At 44.3% G+C, this 22,461-nt stretch overlaps 1 protein-coding gene across 1 annotated transcript; it reads left to right on the top strand.

Annotated features, from left to right (window-relative positions):
* The first annotated feature begins 616 nt into the window (after positions 1-616).
* Positions 617-22,228, top strand: LOC140520984 (mucin-16-like). Its single transcript, XM_072635503.1, has 20 exons — positions 617-901; positions 4,145-4,266; positions 4,361-4,428; positions 8,032-8,198; positions 8,584-8,625; positions 8,896-8,940; positions 9,195-9,319; positions 9,421-9,488; positions 9,821-9,993; positions 10,696-10,731; positions 13,481-13,605; positions 13,709-13,776; positions 14,508-14,680; positions 16,702-16,737; positions 18,386-18,451; positions 18,688-18,809; positions 18,915-18,982; positions 19,413-19,585; positions 21,191-21,226; positions 21,929-22,228. Exons 2-20 carry the CDS (start codon positions 4,156-4,158, stop codon positions 22,168-22,170), a joined length of 1,944 nt encoding a protein of 647 aa, XP_072491604.1. The 5' UTR covers positions 617-901; positions 4,145-4,155; the 3' UTR covers positions 22,171-22,228.
* Positions 22,229-22,461: the final 233 nt, after the last annotated feature.

Below are 22,461 nucleotides of genomic sequence, written 5' to 3'. Positions count from 1 at the left end.
AGGAAACCCCTCTAGGCTCAGCGACCATTTGGTATCCATCTTCTCTTTGTGGGGATGATCACAAATTGGTTCAAATCTGAGACACCCAGAGGAACTCTGTTTTCCCATAGAAACATCAGTTCCACCTGAGACCCTCTGGAGTGACCATGGTTATTCCCATAAACCTGCCCTGCTCCTTGACTCCAGCAGATCCCACAGTCTGCCAAGGATCTTGTGAGCCATGAAAGACCACGCCAGTGGCATGGCATACTCAGGCAGGACCAGAGGCGGGTTCAGCTGCCTTGTCCTTCACTCCTCCAAGCACCATCCCAGCAGATGGTGGAGGGGACGCAAGCCCTTTCTTGATGTCTACACAAAGGCCAACAGAAGGTCAAAAGTTGTACAGCACCTACCCAGAGAACACAGACACTTTTGCAAGCACTAAGAGAAAACAGATGCGCTTTGCAAACACAGGGATAAGACTCTGGCCTGAGAGAACCCTCCCTACTTGTCTGTTCTGCCTGACTGAAGGACCCAGCTACTCACATTCCTTCAGCCTCTTGGGAATCATGGCCATGCCTGGAGCTCAGAGAAGCTCAACTACATCATCCAGCCTAGAGCCCAGAGACAGCATAGTCACCACAGTCCCTGAGGGGTAGTATTGTTGCTCCAAAGACTGAATTCAGAAGCAGGTACAGTGAAGTGTTAGAGAGTATTTTGGCCTCAGCTATCAACCCAGCTTGGGGGACCAGCAGACCAGGTGACCCTGCAATCTCAGATACCAGCACCCTCATCTCAGGGAAGTTTCATCAAGTCCTGTGGAAGGGTGCAGCCCAGAGCCAGCTGTCTATAGGACATCCTTCACCCTCGGTAATACAAAGTCCAGAAGACCAGGCCTGGAGGAGAAATAGACTCATCCATGGTAATAACTACACCAGCATTTGCTGTCTCCATCACCAGTATCTGTGGGTTTTTCTCCAACAAGAAGAGGTGACCCCTGGTCCTCATGTTTAGCTCAGGTCACAATTGCCATCATCACTAGGCCAGATACCCCCCTTCATGGCCAAGGGCGCTCTCCTTCCAGTCTAATAGCTTGTTCTGAGGTGAGCTATATAAGCTGGAGCACATGAGCTCAGCTTTCTCCTATATGTGTTAAACCGAAATCTGACTCTCAGCACCCAAATCACATACACTGTCTTTCTTTTCCTTACACTCCCTATTAGCCCTGAGCTCCTACATAGAGTGGCAGAGAGCAGCAGAGATGTTCCACTGACCAATTTCTTTCCCAAGGCCCCAGTGTTGTCAGTGAGCATTCCCGGAGGCTCATCGATCATCTCTGCTACCTTTGTTCCCCTAGAGAAAATCGTTAGTGCGATCCTGCTTAGAGGCCTAGAGAAAACCTCCGAGCTATCTCTAAGCACCTTAGTCATCGAGGCCAGTATGTTTCAATCATCAAGGTGACTAGAGACATCTCTGCAGGTCCTCCACGATACAGCACCCAAACTGAAGTGACACCTTCACTTTCTCCTAGTGTTAACTTAGGAGAGATTGTAGCAAGTTGTGGGGTTCAGACTGCCAGAGAGAATAGCTCTTCATCTAGGTGGCCCACAGGGACCAAGGGAGGGTGAATCCGGTACAGATCTGGCTGCTGTGACCCAGGTTGAACTATCTGAGTCTCCAAGTCTATTGCTCACTCAGATTTTACAGGACAGTAGCCCAGAATCTTTATTGTCTCTGAAGGTGAGCCCATAATAGAATGTCCTCTGAGCCCAGCGCTAAAGGAGACCCAGGCATCCCTGGGCACAATTTCAAGCACAGAAGACTTAACTTATCCCCTGTGTTAGAAAGCCCTAGGACCACACTCATCCTGACTCTGCTCTAACGAAGCCCTCTAGCAACGGAAATCAGTGGGGAACAGGCACTGGCTCAGCTGCCTCTGTTTCCACAAAGCTGCCTGTAGTCACTGCCTCAGCAGCAGGGCTAGGGACCCAAGGATCTTCTGGGAGTCTAAGTACAGGTACCCTGAAGCCCACCATTGCTCTGGCAGTTGGGTGTTGCTGTCACTTTAAGGTTTCCTTATCGATGACTAGAATGTTTATGTAAACAGGGTCATAGTGACTTGCCTAGCAACAGCTCCTCAAAAGGGGATAAATCAGCTCTACCAGCCCCATTGTTTTACCACTTTGTTTGGACTTTCCTTGCACTCACCACCTCCTTACCTCCTACAAGTACCCACTCCTATACCACAACCCAAGAACCCAGCTATTCTACTTTTGTGTCTACAAGTAAGTAGACTTCTTTAAACCTCACAGTAAGGTACAGTGATAAGACTTTGGAAAATATGTTTGGATCACCAAATGAGAATTGTGTCTGGCTTAATCACGAAGATGATACTCCTGCTGCTGCTGCACATGATATAGTTAGTATTTTAGGGTTCACAGAGTTCCGTCTAGATATTTTTTAAATTTAGTTCTACAGGGAATTTTAACCATCTCCCCATTTCATAGATGAGGAAACTGAAAGGGACATTGATCAAGTGACCCTTCCTGGTTTGACCCATTGTTGTAAGTATCTGCAGCTGTATGTGAACTCAGATGTTCCTGATTCCTAATCCAGCACTCTCTACCCTTGCCATAAGAATTTCCTTGTGTAGGCATTTCTCTCTTGGCACCTCTGTTTTGGGGCTTTTTTGACTTGAGTGGTGTGACACTCTGTTCACTCCCTTGTCAAATCTAGCGGTCCTTGTGGTAAGTTCATTTTCCTCTTTTTTTTTTTTTTTTTTTTTTTGGTGAAATGCTGACATTTCCAATTGCAAACAGCAAAGTAAAATTTGAGAGTTTCCAAAAGAAACGTGTAGGGACAACATACTTTTCACAGTCTCTCACGAACCTCATCTTACTGATCTGTGGATCCATCCATTTTCTTTACCATTCTTTCTTAAATTTTGAGTTCCAAATCCTCTCCCTAGTTTCGGTCTGTCCCCCATGCATTGAGAGGGCCAGGGATATGGTTCCTGTTATATATGTTAAAGTTATGCAAAGCACATTTCTGTATTAGCCATTTTACAAAAAAGCAAGAAAAATGTAGCAGGCCTCAATATGTACCAGAGTTCATCAGTTGTCCCTTTGAAATTAGAGAGAATTTTTCATTATAGTTCCTTTGCAGTTATGTTGGATGATTTTATTCATCAGTTTAATTTAGTCTCTCTCTCTCTCTCTCTGTCTCTCTCTCTCTCTCTCTCTGTCTCTCTGTCTCTCGCTCTCGTTCTCGCTCTGTCTGTCTGTCTCTCTCTCTTTCTGTCTCTCTATGTCTTTCTCTCCCCTCTGTCAGAATTAATAGCCTTCCAATGCAGCAAGAAGCAGTGAGTATTCAGTGTTGTAATTTCTCTATGGACCCATGACTTGGCAAAGTAAACTGTTGATCCTCTTCCCCATCCTATTTTCCTCTATACTCTTGAAGGAGAAGGGAAAGTGGTGGCCCAGTGATGACCTGTGGTCTCTCAGTAGTTTAGTCCTCAATTTCCATGGGATAGTTAAGGACCTAGCCTCGCACTGTCCCTTTTGCCACATACCACACTAAAACATTATCTTCTCCTGACATTCATATAGGTTGACCAGGGTGGTTTTCATCCTTAATTTTCCCCCCATCATTTCCCATCTGCATTGACAGCGAGATTCTTTTCCATCTCTCTTCCTCAGTTCCTCCCATACTAATTCCATGTGTCTGTGCTCTGTGCCCTATATAGTGTGAAGTGAAGCGTTTCTTTGGGAAACTGACTGTAAGCAGAGGAGGTGGGAGTTGCAGAAGAAGGTGGTAGTGGAGGGAGGGGTTAGGGAGGTCCTATCACAGATGCATAATTGGAGTCAAGATGGCCAGTTTTCTTTCCAGTAAAGTATAGATGAACTTCACTTGGGTATCCTTTTTGGAGTTGATGGATGGCAACATGTTCCATTGAATAGGGCGTTTGTCTACAAGTCGTGAATACCTAGTTTCAAGTCTCACCTCTGTCACTGTGTATGGGAACGTGGCCACTACAGTGAATCCTCCCTGGGCCTCAAGTTCGTCACCTGCAAGATGCAGGGATTAGAAGGTCCATTCCAAGTCTAAATCTGTAATCCTTTGATCCTATGTATCCAAGACTCAATTTCTCTTCTCCCCAAAACAGACACTCGCCTTATGGAGTGTTTCACACTCGATTTTACGATTACCAATCTGCTCTGCAAGGCAGACATGGAACAGTCAGGCTCCAGGCAGTTCAGCGCCACTGAGAACATCCTACAGAGTCTGGTGAGAATCTTCCCTTCCTGTCCTGCCTTCCTCCTCTCTGGACCTGCAGCCCCATATGTCCAGGGGCTCCCTCAATCTCTGTCTTGCTTTTCAGGTCGGAGCAATATTTGAAAAGAGCTGCATTGCCTTCCATTTCTCTGGTTGCAAGCTGAAGTCACTAAGGTAAGGACACTGAGGGAGATGGGCCCAGGTTGTCAGGGAAACAGATGATGCCTGGTGCAGTTCTTCCTTTTTGTTGGGTCTATGGTCACTTTTTGGACAACACCAGGAAGACTACTGCCAGTACCAGAGGCTGTCCCACCACGATTTGCTTCAAGAAGCTTTGGGTTGCTTCCCAGCAGCAGCGCTAGGTAGCTATTCTCAAGACAAAACAGGCCCTGACCTCAAGGAGTTGGCATTGTGGTGGCGCTGAGGGGATACAATGTGTGACCTAAATACATGGTGAGTTGAGGAGAGAGAGGACACTGACAACTGAGAGGATTCAGGGAAGGTTTTCTATTGGTGGTATCATAGCTGCGTTCCTTGAAGGGGAGACTAAGGAGTCCAAGAGCATCTTGAAGAGGGAGTGCAATCCAGGCATGGGAGACATCTTATGCAAAAGCACCATGCAACATCTGAGTTCAAGGTACAGCTGGTAGGCCAGTCTTCTGCAAGTGCCAAGTGAGCAGTATGTACATCGCTCTGGAACACAGGACTGAAGAAGGCAAATCGAGAAGGATTTTAAAGGTCAGGTGGAGGAGTTTTTAATTCACATTAGAGGCAATAAGGAGCCACTAGACATTTGGGTTGTAAGAGAGTGACATAGTGAGAGATGTGTCTTAGGGAGATCATTCTGGCAGGCATGGGAAAGATGGATGGATAGAAGAGAGGAGGAGTTGGTGATGAATTGGGAGGGTAGGAGGCACTGCAAGCAAAGAGAGGAAGTGGGAGGTTATTGGAAGCTTCCAGGTCAGGGTTGTTGATATGGGCCTTTGTGTGAACAAATGTGAAAGATACTAAAGGAAATCAAGGAGCCAATAAACTGGTTATGGGAGCTGAGGTAGAGGGAAGAAATTGTAACAGAGACAGAGATTTGAAACCTGGTGATTGGTAAGATGGTGGTGGCTTTCACAAAATTACGGAAGTCTGGAAGAGGGACAGGCTTATGGAGGGGGCAGTGGAAATGGAAGAGATACCAAGTTCCATCTTGGTTATATTGGGTTTTGAGATACCACCAGGACACAGAGGTGGAAAGAATGACTTCCCCTTAGTTCACCTAAAGGCCAGTTTAGCACATATCAAAAGTGAATTTTACCCAGAGCAATGCACACGTACATGCGCACACACACACACACAAACACACACACACACACACACACACTAAAACACACACACGCACAAACACACGAGACAAATGGCTAAAGTCTATGGGCATACAATTTTCAAGTTGTACGTAGTCAGTCAGAAAAGTATCCATGGATGGTAACAGTCAGAAGAGATGTAATTTAAACCATATGGAAGGATCGAGTCAAGGTAATGAAAATGGCAGAAATAACTAAATGACACTCAAATTTGTGGAGAAAGGGGAATACCTGTTCTCTGATATTTCAGTTGTGAAACTGCAGAATATTTTTGGAGCACAGATCACCCATTCATAGTAAAAGTAGGAGAAACGATCAGATTCTTCACATGGATAGCAAATAAAACTGTTCTATAGAACATCAGCCAAGCAGCTTGCACATGCTCATAAGGACTAGGTTCCTTGGCCCATCTTCCTATTATATTATGTTTTAGAAAGGAGTTCCAAGAATTCATATGAAGATTAGGAATGGTCCTGTCTGGTGAAATTCGACAAGTCATCCTGGTGGAAGAAGGGATAAGCGTTAGTGTGGAAAGTAGCTGCTGTGTCCTACCTCCTGGAAGCAGTGGAGCTACATATGCTCAAGCTGTGTCCCCCAAGTCTCACCTGTCTCTACTATGCCCCTGCCTTCCATTTCTCCCATAAGGGGCTAGAGATTTCGTCAGTTATGCCTTGTAATAAGGGTTAGCTGAGTTTTAGCTTAGGGATAATATAATGGGCCTCATTTTCACATGGTCCTTTTCTCTGCTATTTTATGCACTTTGTATAAGAAAATTGCCTTTAATTCCAATGACTTGTAATAGCTAATATCCCACTCCATTCAGGAATTTCCTCACATTCAGGGATTTGACTCTGCTTTCATTGGAGTTTTCTGTATTTCCCCTAGTGCCTGGCCTATTTATATTTAGAACAAAATCAAGGTAGACAAAAGAGTTAGGTAGCAGAATTAATCAGAGCTCCATAACTCTTTATACTGTATAGGCAGATAAAAAAAGAGTAGACCTTTAGGAAGGCACGTTCAATCCTTGCAACTTTTGGTTAGAATTCTCTGTTCTGAGGTCTGTACAGGAACTCAGTGACCTACCTTGAGATTTCCCTTCTCTAACAGAATCTCTTCTTTCACTTCCCTTATTTGCCTCTCATTGCTGTGTCGCCTTTTCCCCCCACCTCAACTTATTAACGTCTGCACATGGCTACAGACGCTATCTCCCTACTTTTTCTTGTTCTGTCTGTCTCTCTGCCTGTCACTCCCTTTCTCTCCCTTTCACTTCTCCCCATTTCCCTTTCCCCCTCTCCCTGTCCCTTTTGCTACCTCACTTCCCCATTCTCTGCCCTTTCATTTTCCTAGGCTCCTTCTCTTTTTCTAACTCTTTCTCTCACTCCTTCTCCCCTTCTCTCCTTCTTTTCCTTCCTCCTCCTCTTCTCCTCCTCCTCCTCTCATTCACTCTTTCTCTTTCTCTCATTTCCCTCTCCTCCTCCACTTTCCTCTCTTACTCTCTTCCCTTCCTCTCACATTCTGCCTCCTGTTCTTTCACTCTTCTTTCTATATTTCCCCTCTTCCTCCCCTCCCCATCTTTTACTCTGTCTTTCCATTTCCTTTCTCTGTCTCAGCCACAGCCCCTCTACCTCTTGGTCACATGTTGCCTCTCCCGCTCAACGATTACAAGAGTCCAATTATGTTCACACCTGTGAGGGAATGGTATTCCCTCTGAACTACAAAGTTCTGTGTGCCATCCAGTTCTCAGCACTGTAGTAGATGAGGAAGAATAAGAATCTCCCACAAATGAACTTCTGAAGACCCAGAAGGTGAAACAGGTTCCACAGAGGCAGCAAAATGGCAATTGTTCAAAGAGCTGGAAGTGGATGCACAAGGAGCTAACCAACTAGCTTGGATAATTAAGAAGTTACTTACAAAATATGTGAGTGTTGAAAGATGGTCCACAGAGGAGTGAACAGGAAGATTATAACAATATCAGAGTCTTGCAGAAGTTGTGTCTGGAGTGCTAGTGCTGCTCATCTTGATTCCATTATATCCATTATATTCCAGAGGTTGCCTGTTTTAGTGGGTAGCGAGTAGGCCCCAAGAGTCAAGAAGACCTGGGCTCAAGTCCCCTCTCTTGACACCAGGTGATTGTGTGAGCCTGGGCAAATCATCAAATTTCCCCAGGCAACCATCTGAGTATATGTTGCAGGGAAGGTGCTGACAGGCCTTACTCAAGAAAGGTCTATGCCTTTCCCTACCCTCAACCCCTTAAATCAATAAAGTGATAGTTCTACCAAACACTTCTTTTACAATCAAGAATTATTCTAAAATAAACCTGAAATAATTTGCGGCGCATTGATGGTCCCTTCTCACTGCACCTAACTTTGGCATGCCCATGAGAAGCCAGACATTTGACAGTCCTTAACAATGTGTCCTTCAACAGGTCTGTGAAGAAAGGCACTGGCGTGCATCTACTTTGTGCCTATTGGAATGTCCCCACCATTCCAGTCCTGGACGAAAGGAGGATGTACCATGATTTTCGCAGTCAGACATGCAAAATTACAAGACTGGGTCCCTACACCCTCGACAGGAAAAGCCTGTACATCAATGGTGAGCAGTAATTCTGTCCAGGACATATAGTTCTTTAACCTCCATGCTTGGCCCCACTCCTCTTAAGCACTCACCTGTCAAAGCAATCTTCCGTTCCTTGGAGGATCCAGCTTTGCCTGGAGGGCACCTACTTACTGAAAGTACTTTCCTCTGATGCGCTCAGAGTCTGAGGGGTAGCCAAGGCCCCACAGGACCCTAGATGGGCAAAGGGACTTCTGACCTGGGAACTACTTTCTGAAATGCTTCCTCTTAGCTGATGACCCATATGTTTTCAATTCCTTTGCTTTCAGATGCTCTCTCATGTTGCTCTTTCACACTTTCTCAAAATCTCTTGGTCCTTCCAAACATGGCTGTTTTCTCTGTCTCTCTCTCTCTCACTCTGTAGGTTACAACTATAGGGTGTCCCTGTTCTCCTGCGTAAGCTGTTGTGAGTATTCTTATCCTAGTATCAAAGAGAGAACACCCCTTGTCCTTACCGACCCTGTTCTCCCAGCATATTAGGAAGGCAAGAATGGACCACGAGTGTACTAGTGAGAGGAAGGCATAATGTCCCCCTCCTTCTCAGGATGCAGTCTTCACCGCTTGACTCAGTACCCTATCCAAATGAAGTCTCTTTTCCTTGTTTGTCACAGTCCCTTCCCCTCCTTGTCACATGGACATTGGGTCCACAGTGTTCATTCATGATATTTCTCTTCAGTTCCAGTAACATCCAGGAGGCCAAATCCAAGTTCAGTTTGCACAGGTAAGGTCTGCTTCCACCTTTGATCCCACACGTGGGCATTTCAATCCTCCTTCATAGTAACCTTGCTTCATCATGATGCTGACAGATGGGAGAGGCTGAACCAAGTTTGGAGGGTTACAGGTTGCCTCAGGGATGCGGTGAATAGGGCCAGGTTACTGACTTTTCCTCCCAAGTACATTGCAATGGGGTGTCCCTGACTGTGCTGAATGACGCACATTGAGCATTTCAGACATCTCTCACTCTCTTTCTTGTAGCTCCGGACTGCAGATTTGAGTTCTTCACCCTCAAGTTCACCATCACCAACTTGATCTATACATGTGAAATGGGCCAGGTGGGCTCAAGTCAATTCTATGGCACAGAGAGTGTCCTCAAGTTCCTGGTGAGACATGACTCCTTCCGTTCCGCTTGGCCCAGCTGCTTTCCTCGTCCTTTGGTATAGAGGCTTGATCTTGAAATCCGACTGTCTCCTTTCACTTCCAGCTCAGGTGCTTGATGGCCAAAACCAGCATTGCTTCTGTTTATTGCGGCTGCAGACTAACCTCGCTCAGGTGAGATCCCTGGGAGTCACTGGCCTCATGAATCACGGTACCCAGTTGGTGCCCTTCAGAAAGGAGATTTCTCCAACCCGCTGTGTTGTGGGTCCAGGTCGATTTTCCAGTTCCTCATTGAATCGATCCACGTCTCCTTGCCACATCATCTCAGGGAGGTGAATCAGACTTGGAAAATTGGCAGTTCCCCACAAAAGTCTCCCTTTTCAGTCTCTTCTACTTCAGGGTTTACCTCAGCCTTCTCAGGGGTGCTGTTCCTACTTGCAAAATTCTTATCAGACTTATCAGTCCCATTTTGGGCTTCTGATGCCCATTTTTGTCTCCTTTCCCAGGCCTTGGAAAGAAGCAACAGGAACTGGAGTTGGTGTCACTTGTGCATGTTGGAGAGATGCAGACAGCCCCATCCTGCAGAAAGAACAACTTTATTGGGAGCTGAGAAATCACACCTGCAATATGACGAAACTGGGGTCCTACATGCTGGATGAGAGAAGTCTTTTTCTCGATGGTGAGTACAGAGCTTTGCACTTAGTAAGTCGTTGTTAAATGCTTTTTCATTCACCCATTCATTCATTCATTCATCTAGCCATGCATCCGTGTATCCATTCATTCATCTTCCCATGGCTAGTAGCCCAGGTCTGCAAATGAAGCTCTGTAATTTCGTTCCTTATTTCAAGGGATTGGTGCATGTGTTCCAATTCACACTCTCTCACTTTCGAGGGTCAGATTTCTTTCTCTTCCTTTGCCAGGTTCTAGGGAAGCTACAACCTGACCCAGACTCCTTTCATGCTTCTTCTTGGAAAGGTGTGGGTTCTCTGAGATGTATTAAGCCAGTACACAGCTAGCGACTAATCTGTCAATGAGCTCTTTGGAGGGGAGGCAATTTCTCTGCTGCCTGAAGTACAACCAATCCCTGACATGGATCTTCTTCCCTTTCAGAAGAGCACAAGCTGGGGCAGCTGGGTGGTGCAGTGCGGAGAGAAACAGTGCAGCAATCAGGACGAGCTGACTTCAAATCTCACGTCAGACACTTGACACTCACTAGCTGTGTGACCTTGGTCAAGTCACTTAACCCCAATGACCTCATCCTGGGTCATCTCCAGTCATCCTGATGAATATCTGGTCACTGGATTCAGACGGCTCTGGAGGAGAAGTGAGGCTGGTGAAAACTTTCCTCACAACGTGATTCTTTCTTTCTTTCTCTCTCCAGATGACAATTATCTGACCTTGGACTCCACCAAAAACTGTAAGTCTACAGTACATCAACATCTCCAGCCTTCTAAGGTCCCTATTGGGAAGGAAACAGCTCATTCACTCTACCCCTCAGCCCCAGCACTGTGTTCAGGCCTAGATAGAGAGGAACAGGGAAGGAAGGGTGGGTGTGTGCATAGAAATCTCTTGCTGGATCTTTCCTGTTTCTGCTTCTAGCACCATTATTCTCTTGATTCCTTAAGATTTAGTTCTGGGCCTCAGTTCACCTTGGGCTGACCAAGCTTAGGAGTGAGTTGACCACAAAACCTCACCTGAGTCATGGAGATGAATTCCTCAAGGTTCCCAGAGGCCTCTAATATCCTTCTCAAAATACTCTCATGGTGCTATGTTCTAGCGGGTTCCCCTGAGATTGCAGGATAGAATAGAGGGAGCATTCCAAAGCTGGAGTGAGGAGGTTTTGTTTCAAATCCTGATCCCAGTATGCTTTGTCACCCTTCACAAATCACTTACACTCTCTGAACCTCAGTTTCTTTAGCTGTCCAAGGAGAGTCATAGTGCTTGCTGTGGCTCCAGGTTGTGAGGAAGGGGCTTTGTCAATCTTAACTTGCCACAGAACTCTTGGTGGTGCTGCTGGTTGTCATTACTGTTCTCATTTGTCATATTCCCCAAGGCGCACCCCTTGGCTCTTCATTATTCTAAGTACGAAACTCGTTTGGAACGCTCTTTGAAAGACATCGGAGCTTTAATTTCCTCTCTGTCCTAAAGATCTGAAAAGTGTCCCTTGTTTTCCCGTGAATTCGAATTGTACAACACAAAGTTCATCTGTCCATTTTCACTTGATCACGTTAGTGCTGCCCAAAGCAGTATTTCCAGTTTGTACTCTGACTCATTTCTTCCGTATCCACTAATTGCCCTGTCATTTATTTGACTGCTGTATCCTTTACCTAGGCATCCACCTAAGAAGCCATCTCTGATTCTTCGATCTGCTTCTCCTCTACCCAATCAGTCACATGGATTCTTCTGAAAAATTTCATCTAAGATCTAGTCCTTCCCCATCGCCACTAACAACATGTAGTAGTCTGGGTTCTCAGAGTTGGACTCCTGGATTGCTGCATCAACTTGGAACATAGCTTTTCTGCCTCTAAGCTTTTCCTCCTTCCAACCCATTTAACATGTACTCCAATATTTCAATACTTACAAGTGTTTTCTTAACATTTCCCACGGGTAACAAACATTATTCCAAATGATGGAAGAACAAAGAAAAAGGGAAAATAATCCCTACCCTTAACAAGCTTACAATGGGTGAGTCATCAGGAGCAACATGCTGCAGCCTAATAATCTCTGACATATATCTTTCCATTGTGGTACACCTGCAGTTGTGTCCTCCCCAAATTGTGTTGTTCCATGGCAGCGTTACTCTTGTAAAGGAATGGCCTTTTGTTCATGGACTAGATTGGCAGCATTCAAAGTATTACATAACTGCCCAGAAGCCAGCTAGCCAGCTCCTTCTTCCTATTTGCTGCAGCATACAAGCCAGTCACCATATGATATAAATAGAATCTATTTCTTGAACCGGAGCTTTTACCCCGATATGCTGCAGAATTGAACAAACCAAACACAACACCTAACCTGGGCAATGGGTCACTCAAAGGACTCAAAGCTGTCCTGATGCTCAAGATACTTTTTCGATAAGAATCTTTTGAAAAAACCCTGGCTCCCGAACCATCATCCAAGGCTGATTGTCTGCTGCTTGCTCAGTGAAATGTAGCTACTTAGTGACCATTTCTGTGCAGGATAATGGGTGTAGCTCTTTGTTAGGCTAGACCTCAACCACCGAGCAACCTGTTAATGAGTTAATGAGTCAGATCCACAGTTATACCTAGTTGGCACAGCAAACAACTTTCAGGTCAAGTTGTTCGTTTTTGGAAATCTTTCGCTTGCTGCATAATGGCAGTTCCTCCACTACCACCTGATATTTGAATGATTTTCCCAGTAAGTTTCATTCAGCTCCTATCTTACCATAGCTGTATGGCCATTTATACTTCTGGGATTGACTTTGAAAGATTGGAAGACACAAGGAGGAGCTGGGCACATTTTGCCAGCTCTCCTACAGTTTCAGTCAAATTGCTGCTCTTCCTACATCACAATGTCTCATGCTCACCATATCCAGCTGAAGCCTTTTGCACTGGCTTTGCAGAATTTTCTTTGTCAGGCCCATCTATGTATCTAATGTAGTCAACGCCACTTTCCCAAAGTCAGACTTATCTCCCCTAATTGCTTTTTGTAGACTTGAGTCAGTCTATTCCCCTACCTTGGCTGTGGCTTTCTTTTCCTCAAATTAAGCGGTTGGAGTAGATAAGCAAGGAAATGCGGTTCCTTCCAGCGCTTATAGGTTATGAATCTTTATTGCCCTCTGAATAGTTCATGCTTGGTTCTGAGCTTGGAGGGTGTAAGAAGTTCTGTTAGGAGTGCTACGACCACATCATATCCAAACTTTGAATTTACTTCTGCGTACATCCTAGGCCACATTACGATGTCAACGATGCATATTGTATCCTTTCTACGTATTAGTTTTAGGTCTATGCCTGAGGATCAGAGGGGCCAAGTGACTTGCCAATGTTCACCAAGCTAATAAGTTTTGGAGGTAAAACCAGGTCTTCCTGACTTCAAAGCCAGTCACTGAGCCAGTACGACTACTCCTTTACTCCACGCACTCTTAAGAGGCACGAGACAAATATGCCTCCAGTTGAAAACCTGGGCTTCTCTCTCCCTCCCTCTTATAGCCATGGAACCCAGCCTGAAGTGTTTCACCCTGAAGCTGACCATCACCAGCCTCCGGTATTTGGCAGACATGAGCTGTCCGAACTCAATCCAATTCAATATCGTAGACACCATGATGCAGCATCTGGTGAGACTGCCTGCTTCCAGCCACCCTGCCGAGCTGCCCTAATATCTTGAACATCCACCTGACATACTCACCATTTGTTTCTCTTTGTTTCTTTTTTGACCAGATTGGCCACTCATTCAAAAACACCACCTTTGGTTCCCTGTACTCTGCATGCAAAGTGACTGAACTCAGGTAAGGCTGCCAAGCTGGGGACTTGCAAGTGAGTCTCCTGGGAGAGAGCTCTACGTTTGAAGCACAGACTTCAAAGCTTCACTGTACATTGACTCACACATTCTGTTTCCTCTAGTTTCATGCTAGCCCTGTCAAAAGGAATCTCTTCTCCTTTCTCTCCCCGTCCTTTAGAAGACATATATTTTAGGATTTCTATCTAGAGCCAGTTCTACACCTCACATGCATCAATCCATTCAGCGAAATGCATGTAGTATCAGCGAGATTCTGTGAACAGTGGCAGGCACTGGGGTCAGAAAAGCAAAACAAAAACAAATGTCTTCCTCTCCCCCAATAAAACCACCAAACAATCTTTTTCCTCAACGAGCTTACATTCATTTGGGGGAGTCACTATAATCTGATCACAATTTTGGCTATGCCTGGAGTTCTTTCTTGCTTCTATTACCCCCAATTCCATTGGATTCAGAAGAGCTGAATTCAAATTCCAGCTTTAATGCCAGTGTCTTTGAACATGGATGAGTAACGTGACTTACCTTTTCTGAATTTCTCCATCTGTAGAACACAGAAGAGAGTACTCATACCATATTCTTGATAAAGTTGCTTGAAGGGAGCGCTTTGCAATGTCACTACAGAAATGACAATTATCATTACTGTTTTCCTCATTGAAAAATAATCATAAAAAATTGTGTCCCTACCACTCTTTCTCAGTTTATCCAGAGTATCTGTTTTCCTAGGCCTGTGAAGAAAGGATCACAGACAGCTGTAGATGCCATCTGCACGTGTCTCCCATTTGCCAGCAGCACTCATCTAGATGCCAAGCAGATTTTCCACGAGCTGAGCAACCAAACTCGTGGTATCCGGCTACTGGGCCACTACTCCCTCGACAAAGATAGTCTCTACATCAATGGTAAGCAGTCTCATGGAAGGAAGTCTTAACATCTATCTCTGCCTCTGTCTCTTCTCTTCCTCCTCTCTTTTAATCTGAACGTTCGCCTTTCCTTCTGACGCTTCTGCTATGAACAAGGTTCTAATCTCATGCAGCAATTCAGAAGAGAGAAAGACAGACTCTAGAGACCTTACCTGTTCCTCTACGGAGACCTTTCCTCTGAGTTTGTGAGTTTCTTGACATCTGACGGAAACTATACAGAGCATTCCTTGGTCCTGTCTTCTTCAACCTTTTTCTCAATGGCTTAGAGAGATACGTAGATGGAAACCAATTATTGATACCGTGAGACTAGGCGAGAAAGGGTCATTGATGTGTTGCGTAGAACCAGAATCCAGAAAGCTGAGACAATGTGACAAATTTGACCAGGTAACTTTTAATAGAAATAAATGCAAAATTCTACGTGAGGATAGAACAGGGAAAACATTATGTCCTTTAACAATTTCTGGGAAGATGCTGCTGGAGCTCTTGTTGAGCTACAGTCAGCAGTTTAATGTGCCAACGAGAGACTCTCTGGCCCTGTGAGTCTATGTGGAAAGAATTCTAGTGTCTTGGACTAATTTGTTTGTAGTCCTAGTTTTTGGGTTTGTTAATTGAATATTTTATTTTCTTCACCTACTCCATGTAAAGAAGCATGTTTCCCATTTGTTTTGGTTTTTGTTTTTTACAAAAGTTCCAGATTTTCTCTCACTCTCTTCCCCCTATTCTCATTGGGAAGGCAAGCAATATTGATATAGCTTTATCGAAATCTTCCGTGCCCCAGAAGAAAACAGAGAGGAAGGGAAGAAGAGATGGAAGGGTATGAGAGAAGGGAGGGCAGATTGTGGGAAGGGGCAATCAGAAAGCACGCTGTCTTTGGGTGTTCAGAAGGGAGGGATGGGGGGAATAATTGGAATTCAAAATGTTGTGGAAGTCAATGTTAAGAAGCAAAAGTAAAGTGATTAATTATTGGAAAAAAATAATAACTAGTGGAAGAAGGAAATGGATAAGCAATCCATTTTGTTTGCCAAGAAAACATCCGGATGGGATGATGAAGAGTCTCACAAAATTGAAAACTGACTGAACAGTAATTGTTATCATTGTGCCTCTGACAGCAATGTGAGGTGACTAGAGAAAGATGGTTAGCATTGTATTTTTTTGGAATTTTCCCACAGCACCAACTAGCTCAATAAAGGCATGTTGAATTCATTTGAACAGTGGCAGAAAGGATTCAAAATTAGGATTATTCTTTGAAGTTTTTGAGAAGAGAGAACCTTCTCTCTCCAAGAAAAAAAGAGAAGACATTGTTCAGATCTTACCCTTGGACACTTACTAGCTGGGTGACCTTGAAGAAATCCTTGTCATAATGAAAATGACCTTCTAATAATGATAATAACAATAGCATTTCTATAACACTGACAATGTTGGGTCATTTGGTCCTCTCAGTAGTCCTGTGAGGTAGGTTCTACCATAGTTCTAATTTTCCATATGAGGAAACTGAGACTGAATGAGGTTAAACCAAAGAAGCAAGGGCCTGAGGGAGGAATCCGACTCAGTGTCCCTGACACCAAGTCCATCAACAATCCAATCCTTTAGCATCTCAGAGCTTCAGTTTCTTCATCTGGAGAAGGAAGGGTGTGCATTGGAAAGCCTATGACGACCCTTTCTATTCTTTATGTGTGATCCTAAGCTTTCCATCAAGCCAGGAGTGGAAGGAGAGGAGCTACCATTTCCACTTTCCTATACACCAAAGGAGAAAGAATGCCTTATTTCAGGCACTTACTTATGCTTTGTCTTATTCTCATTCCTCACAAGCTGCAAGCTTCCCATTCCTATCTCGTCCTGGTGTGATAGGGTTCTCCTCCAAGAAGCAGCTTTTTCTCATAAGTGATCAGGTGCAGCAGAGCTGATCCACTTTACCTGTGTTATTCAGTATGAGAATTCCTTTCTGTTCTTTTCTGCCATGATGTATTCATGACCCTCATTGTCAACCTTTTTGTTTCCAGGTTATAATGAACCTGGTCCAGATCTACCCAGTGTTGGTAAGTATGTGGGCACTCTCATCTCATAATCTTGAGCCATCTGGGAGCACTGAACCTTACTCCTTTCTTGACCCCTAAAGTTGGAGGCCAGTGCCTTTGCCATGCCCAAGTCCCTGACCCTGGAGGCCATTTTCAGGTGATATGAGAAAGGAATCCAAGATATAGAGTTAGCATGTTTCCGTAAATCATGGGAAACAAAGACCTCCTGTCACTGGAGGTCTTCAAATGTCAGCTAAAGGACAAGTTCTCAGGGATACTGGAGTGTGCATGTGTTCTTCAATTAGATTTCCTCTCAGCATGATTTTAGTTCTGATATAATAGGATTTGGTGAAACTGTGAAGAAAAGACTGAAATGTAGGGAAAAGGCACTCAAGATCCTTTGAGTCTCCCTTGCCATGCAAAAATGGCTTCCTGTTTCATCACTCGCCCTTCCTTGGCTCGAAACTGGGTGGAGATGACTTGTTAAGCTGTCTTCACCATCAGTCAATGATGCACCAAACATTGCTTAACTTCCATCTATGTATCAATCTCTGAACTCGGTGCTCAGAGTAGAGGGTGAAAAAATGTGGGAATCTTTGTTCGGAAGGGGGTTTACATTCTGTTGTGGGGGAATCCAGAGCCTCTGTCTGAGATAGCATGGTGAAAACTTAGCAAAGCATCCCCACGAGATGGTCAAGGGGATTAACAGTGGACCTCACCTCTTTTAGAGAGATATTCTAAAGGAGAACTCATAATGGTATTTAGGAAGTATTCCGAAGTGTCACTGGAGCTCATAGTGTCACCAGCTCGGCACCTTAGCCATGGCCTTCTGAAAGATTACTTCTGTAATAGCCCAGGCAGCACAGGCAACTAGAAATACCCATCCACCTTCAATCATGTAGTGATTTGTCAAACACTTATTTGACATCTCCTACAGGGGGAACCCGGAATTAATAACCCCATGACAATTGAGTTGATCTGAAAGAGTTTTAAGACACAATAGTTTCTGTCACGTTTCAGTGTCAGTATTTCTTTCTTTTTTGACACCTTTTGGCGTCAAACCCCATTCTGTCATCATTTGTGACTCTCAAGGCATCTTTAGGGCCTGCAGCCCGCGCAGGTAGAAAATCAGCAAGATTAGGATGCTAGGTGATGTCCACTGGGTCCCCCATGGAAGCTGCTTAAAGAATGTGATTAGGAAAATGAAAATGGCCACGATCCTTAAAAATCACCTCCTTCCAAATGAGCGAATCAGAATCTGAGACTTGGTGCATCATCTTGGGTGGGGGACAGTGACCTTGGTATGTTGGATATTGCAAGGCTCTCCCCTCATTAATCCTCACATACACCGAAGAAAGAAGGATATGAATTTCTGGCAGTTGATTTAACAGCTTCTCAAGAAATACTCCCATAGTTCTAGGAAATGAGTCCATGTTTCCCATTCAAAACCTAAAAGAAGTGAAGACCTGGACCATTCTAAACAAGAAGCGCACAGCTTGACAAGTTTGTCAGGAGAAGCCCATTTTTCAAATATCTGTTTCCACTGCTTTAACTCCTCCCCAAAGCATTCTGTGACTACATCCAGGTGTTCACTTTTCTCCCACATCCACTATGAAATTGTCCACAGTGTCTTTATCAGTGATTTCCACTCTTCATGATTTTTCCTCAGTTCCTGTGAGAACCAGTTACCCTGCAGACACCTCTCTGACCCCATCACAATCCTCCACTTCCTCAGGTAAAAAGAATGCGGCTGATAGGCATTCCCAGGAGTATCATTGTGTGCATAACTAGAAAAGGGGAAGAACAACTGTGGGGACATAGGCAAGGAAAAGAGAGGAAGTGGTTAGGGATTCCTTGATGTGAATGTCAGTGGGCCATGGAGTATGAGATTGCCCTCCAGGAAAGCGTAAGACAGTACAAGACATGCCCAGGATTCAGGGCTGGATCTTTTGTTTCCTTCCTCTGTAACAGCCGGTGACAACATGACATTTTTACCCATCCGCTTTACCATCACGAACTTACGCTACATGGAAGGCATGGATGACCATAGCTCTGGCATTTTCAATAACATCCAGAGAATGCTTCGTCGCGTGGTGAGATTTCACAGGCCCTGTCCAGACCCATTCCTGCATAGCAAGCTTCTCCACCGTGGGGGCTGAAAATCTGGTTATTCATTCCCCTTCTTATTTCCTTCACAGTTCAAACCCTTGTTCGGGGAAAGCAGCATTGCTTCCTCCTATGATGGATGCCAAGTGGTGGCCCTGAGGTGAGACCTGAGAAGAAGTTGTCAGGCCCACACATCATCTCCCATGATGCCCCCAGTTTCATGGCTAAGGTGCAGGGTGGGTGGACAACAGAAGCACTGTCTCCATGGACGGTCCATTTCCTCCTTTTTCAAATCTGAGCAGGATTTCCTACCCATTCTCTTCCTTCCAGAGTCCTTAGGAAAGTGATTCCCCTTGTGTGTCGTGATTGGGAATAAATGCTGGCTTGTGGAAATACATTTCTCAAGTGGGAGTTGTGTGGCTGCACAGGCAAACTCCCCACACAAGGAATGGGCATGTTTCCACCATCAAGGATTCCGTATCAGCCTTTGTGATGGCAGGAAATCTCAGCTGAACTGTCCCCAATGTCTCCTAGAAGTAATTTTCTCAGCATCGAAACTCAGGAACCTCAGCATTTGTTTCCTTCCACAGATCTCTCAAGGGTGGCTCAAAAACTGGAGTGGAAGTTGTGTGCAACTTTCGAGGGGGGCCGACCAATCCCTCCTTAGACAAATACAAGGCATATTGGGAGCTGAGCAAACAGACTGAGGGTATCAGCAGACTGGGCCCCTACATTGTGGAAAAGGAAAGTTTCTACCTTGATGGTGAGATTCCTCACTGGCACAACCATTGATCTCTTTCCCTCCAGCATAAGCTTTGTAATGAGACCATAGTCCCAACATTCCTATCTTTTCCCTTGATTCCCCACTTAGATTCAGGCCATCTCTCCCACCCCAGCCCCACCCCAGCAGCTCATGTTCTCACTCTTCCCTTGTTCATCCACTTGCACTCAATCAGCCGTACCCATGTCTATTTCCTGGTTACCTTAAGCCATTCTTTCTCTTTGTCTGACTTTTTTCATTTGCTGCCCACTCTTGAACTCTGCTTTTGATCCTGTTATATGTAATGTTTTTAGCCATCAATCGTGTAGAATCGTAGATGGCAGAAAATAGACAAAGGACAGACAAGTAGAGGTGTTGGGTGGTCAATAATAGAAGGCAGAAAATAAACTCCACAAAAATTAGAAAGGTGCATCACATCTAAGAACCTGACATTTAACCAACGTAAGGCCAAAATATGGATGCAGAGTTACCCAGTAATCTGGCTGACCAGAGGGTGATGGGGACATGACCAGAAAGGATTCATGTTGCGAAGACACCAATTAGATTTCATGAAGGTAAATCTAGAGACTGTAAAGAGGAAGATGCTAGTTCCCTTATCATCTGGCCTTATCAGCCCTTGATGATAGTAATCTGTTGTGATCTGAGGATCCAGCCTTCAGAAAGAACATATATAGACAGAAAATGGCCATGATGGGAAATTGAAATGATGTGATAAGAAGATTGCTTCAAGGAACTTGAGGTATTTAGTCAGATGAAAGAGGTATAAAGATTGTCTTCAAACATTCCAGTACCTCTCATGGGGCATATTATATAAGATGCTTCTACTTGGCCTCAGCAGAATGTTAAGGAAGGCGTGAAAATTCCTGCGTCAAAATACTCATGTGAGTATTGATACTCACATGAAAGCAAATTGTTCTCATTGATTAATGCAGTGGACACCCATTCACAGAAGGTTTCCATGCTTAGGCTAAATCACATTTTGCTGGGAGTGGAACGGAATGAGTACATCTACAGGAAGCTTGGACCACAAGGAATGAAAAAGCTTTTGAAGTGGTACCTTTTGTCTATAAGCGTTCTTCCATGCTCTTAGAGATGAACGGGTTAGACAGTAGGGGGCTTGAATTCCTACCGAGTTTCTGCAAGCCAGGAAAAGGCAAAAATGAAAGGGATCAGGGCTCTTGGATCCATCTAAATCTCAGAAGATTGAAGGGTCCTTCTTACTTCTATCCTCATGTAAGAACTTCATGGAACAGATTACGGAAGGGCCCTGAAGAATTGCACTCTCCTCCCTTAAGGATATAACAGGAGAACTCAGACTCTGCCGTTCACGTCATGGCTAAGGTTCAGGGTGCACAAACAGGAAAGGCCATTCCCCATATCCAGCGTCCATGTCCTCCATTTACAAATCTGAAGATGTTTTCATTCCCAGTCTCTTTCTTCGTGTCCTCAGGAATGCCATTCCTCTTCTCTTTCATGATTTGGCACAAATGAAATGTTGACAGCTCTTGCTCTCATCTTTGGGTCTCTCCCATTTCCTCTTCCTTCGTTTCTGATCTTCCCTTCATTATATCTTATTTTGCTTTACAGGTTGTAATGAACACCATCCCTTACAGCTCTTCACCAGTAAGTGTCTTGATATCCAAATCAACTTGCAGTCTTCTGTTCCTTCCACTGAAGTTAACTCTGTAGGCTTTACCAAGAAATTCTCCACACCATAGTAAATTTCCCAGCAATAGAAATCATTGTGAACACTCAAGATGTTAAGAATGCATTAGAAGAGGGTTAGATGGTCTCTGAGGGCTTTCCCTGAAGAAAATGTCCCAGGTTGTATAGAAATGGGCTCTCCATCCTTCTGGACCTTTGTGATCCAGAGACACTCTTTCATTTTCTGGGATTCTAGGTCTCTCTCTGAGGTTGCATGGTGATACCTTAGCAAGGCATGCGCATGGAATGGTCAGGGGAATTAGCAGGGTAAATCAACTCTTTCAGAGAGATTTTCTGAGGGAAAGTCATGATGGTGTCCATTGTACCACTGAATACCTCTTTTTCTTGGAGTGTCATCAGCAGGACCCATTAGACATGTCCTTATAAAAGGCTCCTCCTGTGTGGCCCCAGGCAGCTAAGTCAACCTGAAGTGCCTGTCCAGATTCACTCATTTATTGATACTTTCTTCATTCCTTCATTTTTCAAACACTTATTATGTATCCCCTACATGTGCAACTCTGAGTTAATAACCATATACCAATTGGAATGATCACAAAGAGTTATAGGACACAGTGGTGTTGGGCAGTATGCAATGTCAGTACTACTTCTTCATTTTTACAGCAGTTCCTGATCCCAATGCATCATCAGTCCCAACTTTCAAGGAACCCTCAGGTCCTCCATCCTCCAGAGGTAGAAAATCAGCAACATTAGGCGACTATCCATTAGATCCCACATGGAAGCTATGTAGAGAATATGATTGTGATAAGAAAGTTAAGAACCTTGCGTTAAATATGAAGAATCACCTCATTCTAAGAAAACCCTTCCAAACAAAGATAAAGCAGTACCTGAAACACAGGGTATAACATCTTGTGTGAGGGAGGGTGACCCTCAAAGACCTCCTCCCAAACACATGTGCACATATACCCACACAGAAGACAGGACATAAATTTCCTGCTGTGGAGTGAATGACTAAGTACATATACATATATATACATATATATACATATATGTATATGTATATATATACACACACATATGTGTATATCATTTACATCTTTATATATATAACATACATATATATTTATAGATAAAGATAGATATATTTATATATATTTATATCTATATCTATGTATATATCTATATATATGTATATA

This window comes from Notamacropus eugenii, chromosome 1, assembly GCF_028372415.1.
Source record: "Notamacropus eugenii isolate mMacEug1 chromosome 1, mMacEug1.pri_v2, whole genome shotgun sequence".
NCBI lineage: Eukaryota > Metazoa > Chordata > Mammalia > Diprotodontia > Macropodidae > Notamacropus > Notamacropus eugenii.
This window is presented reverse-complemented; position numbering and strand designations above follow the sequence as displayed.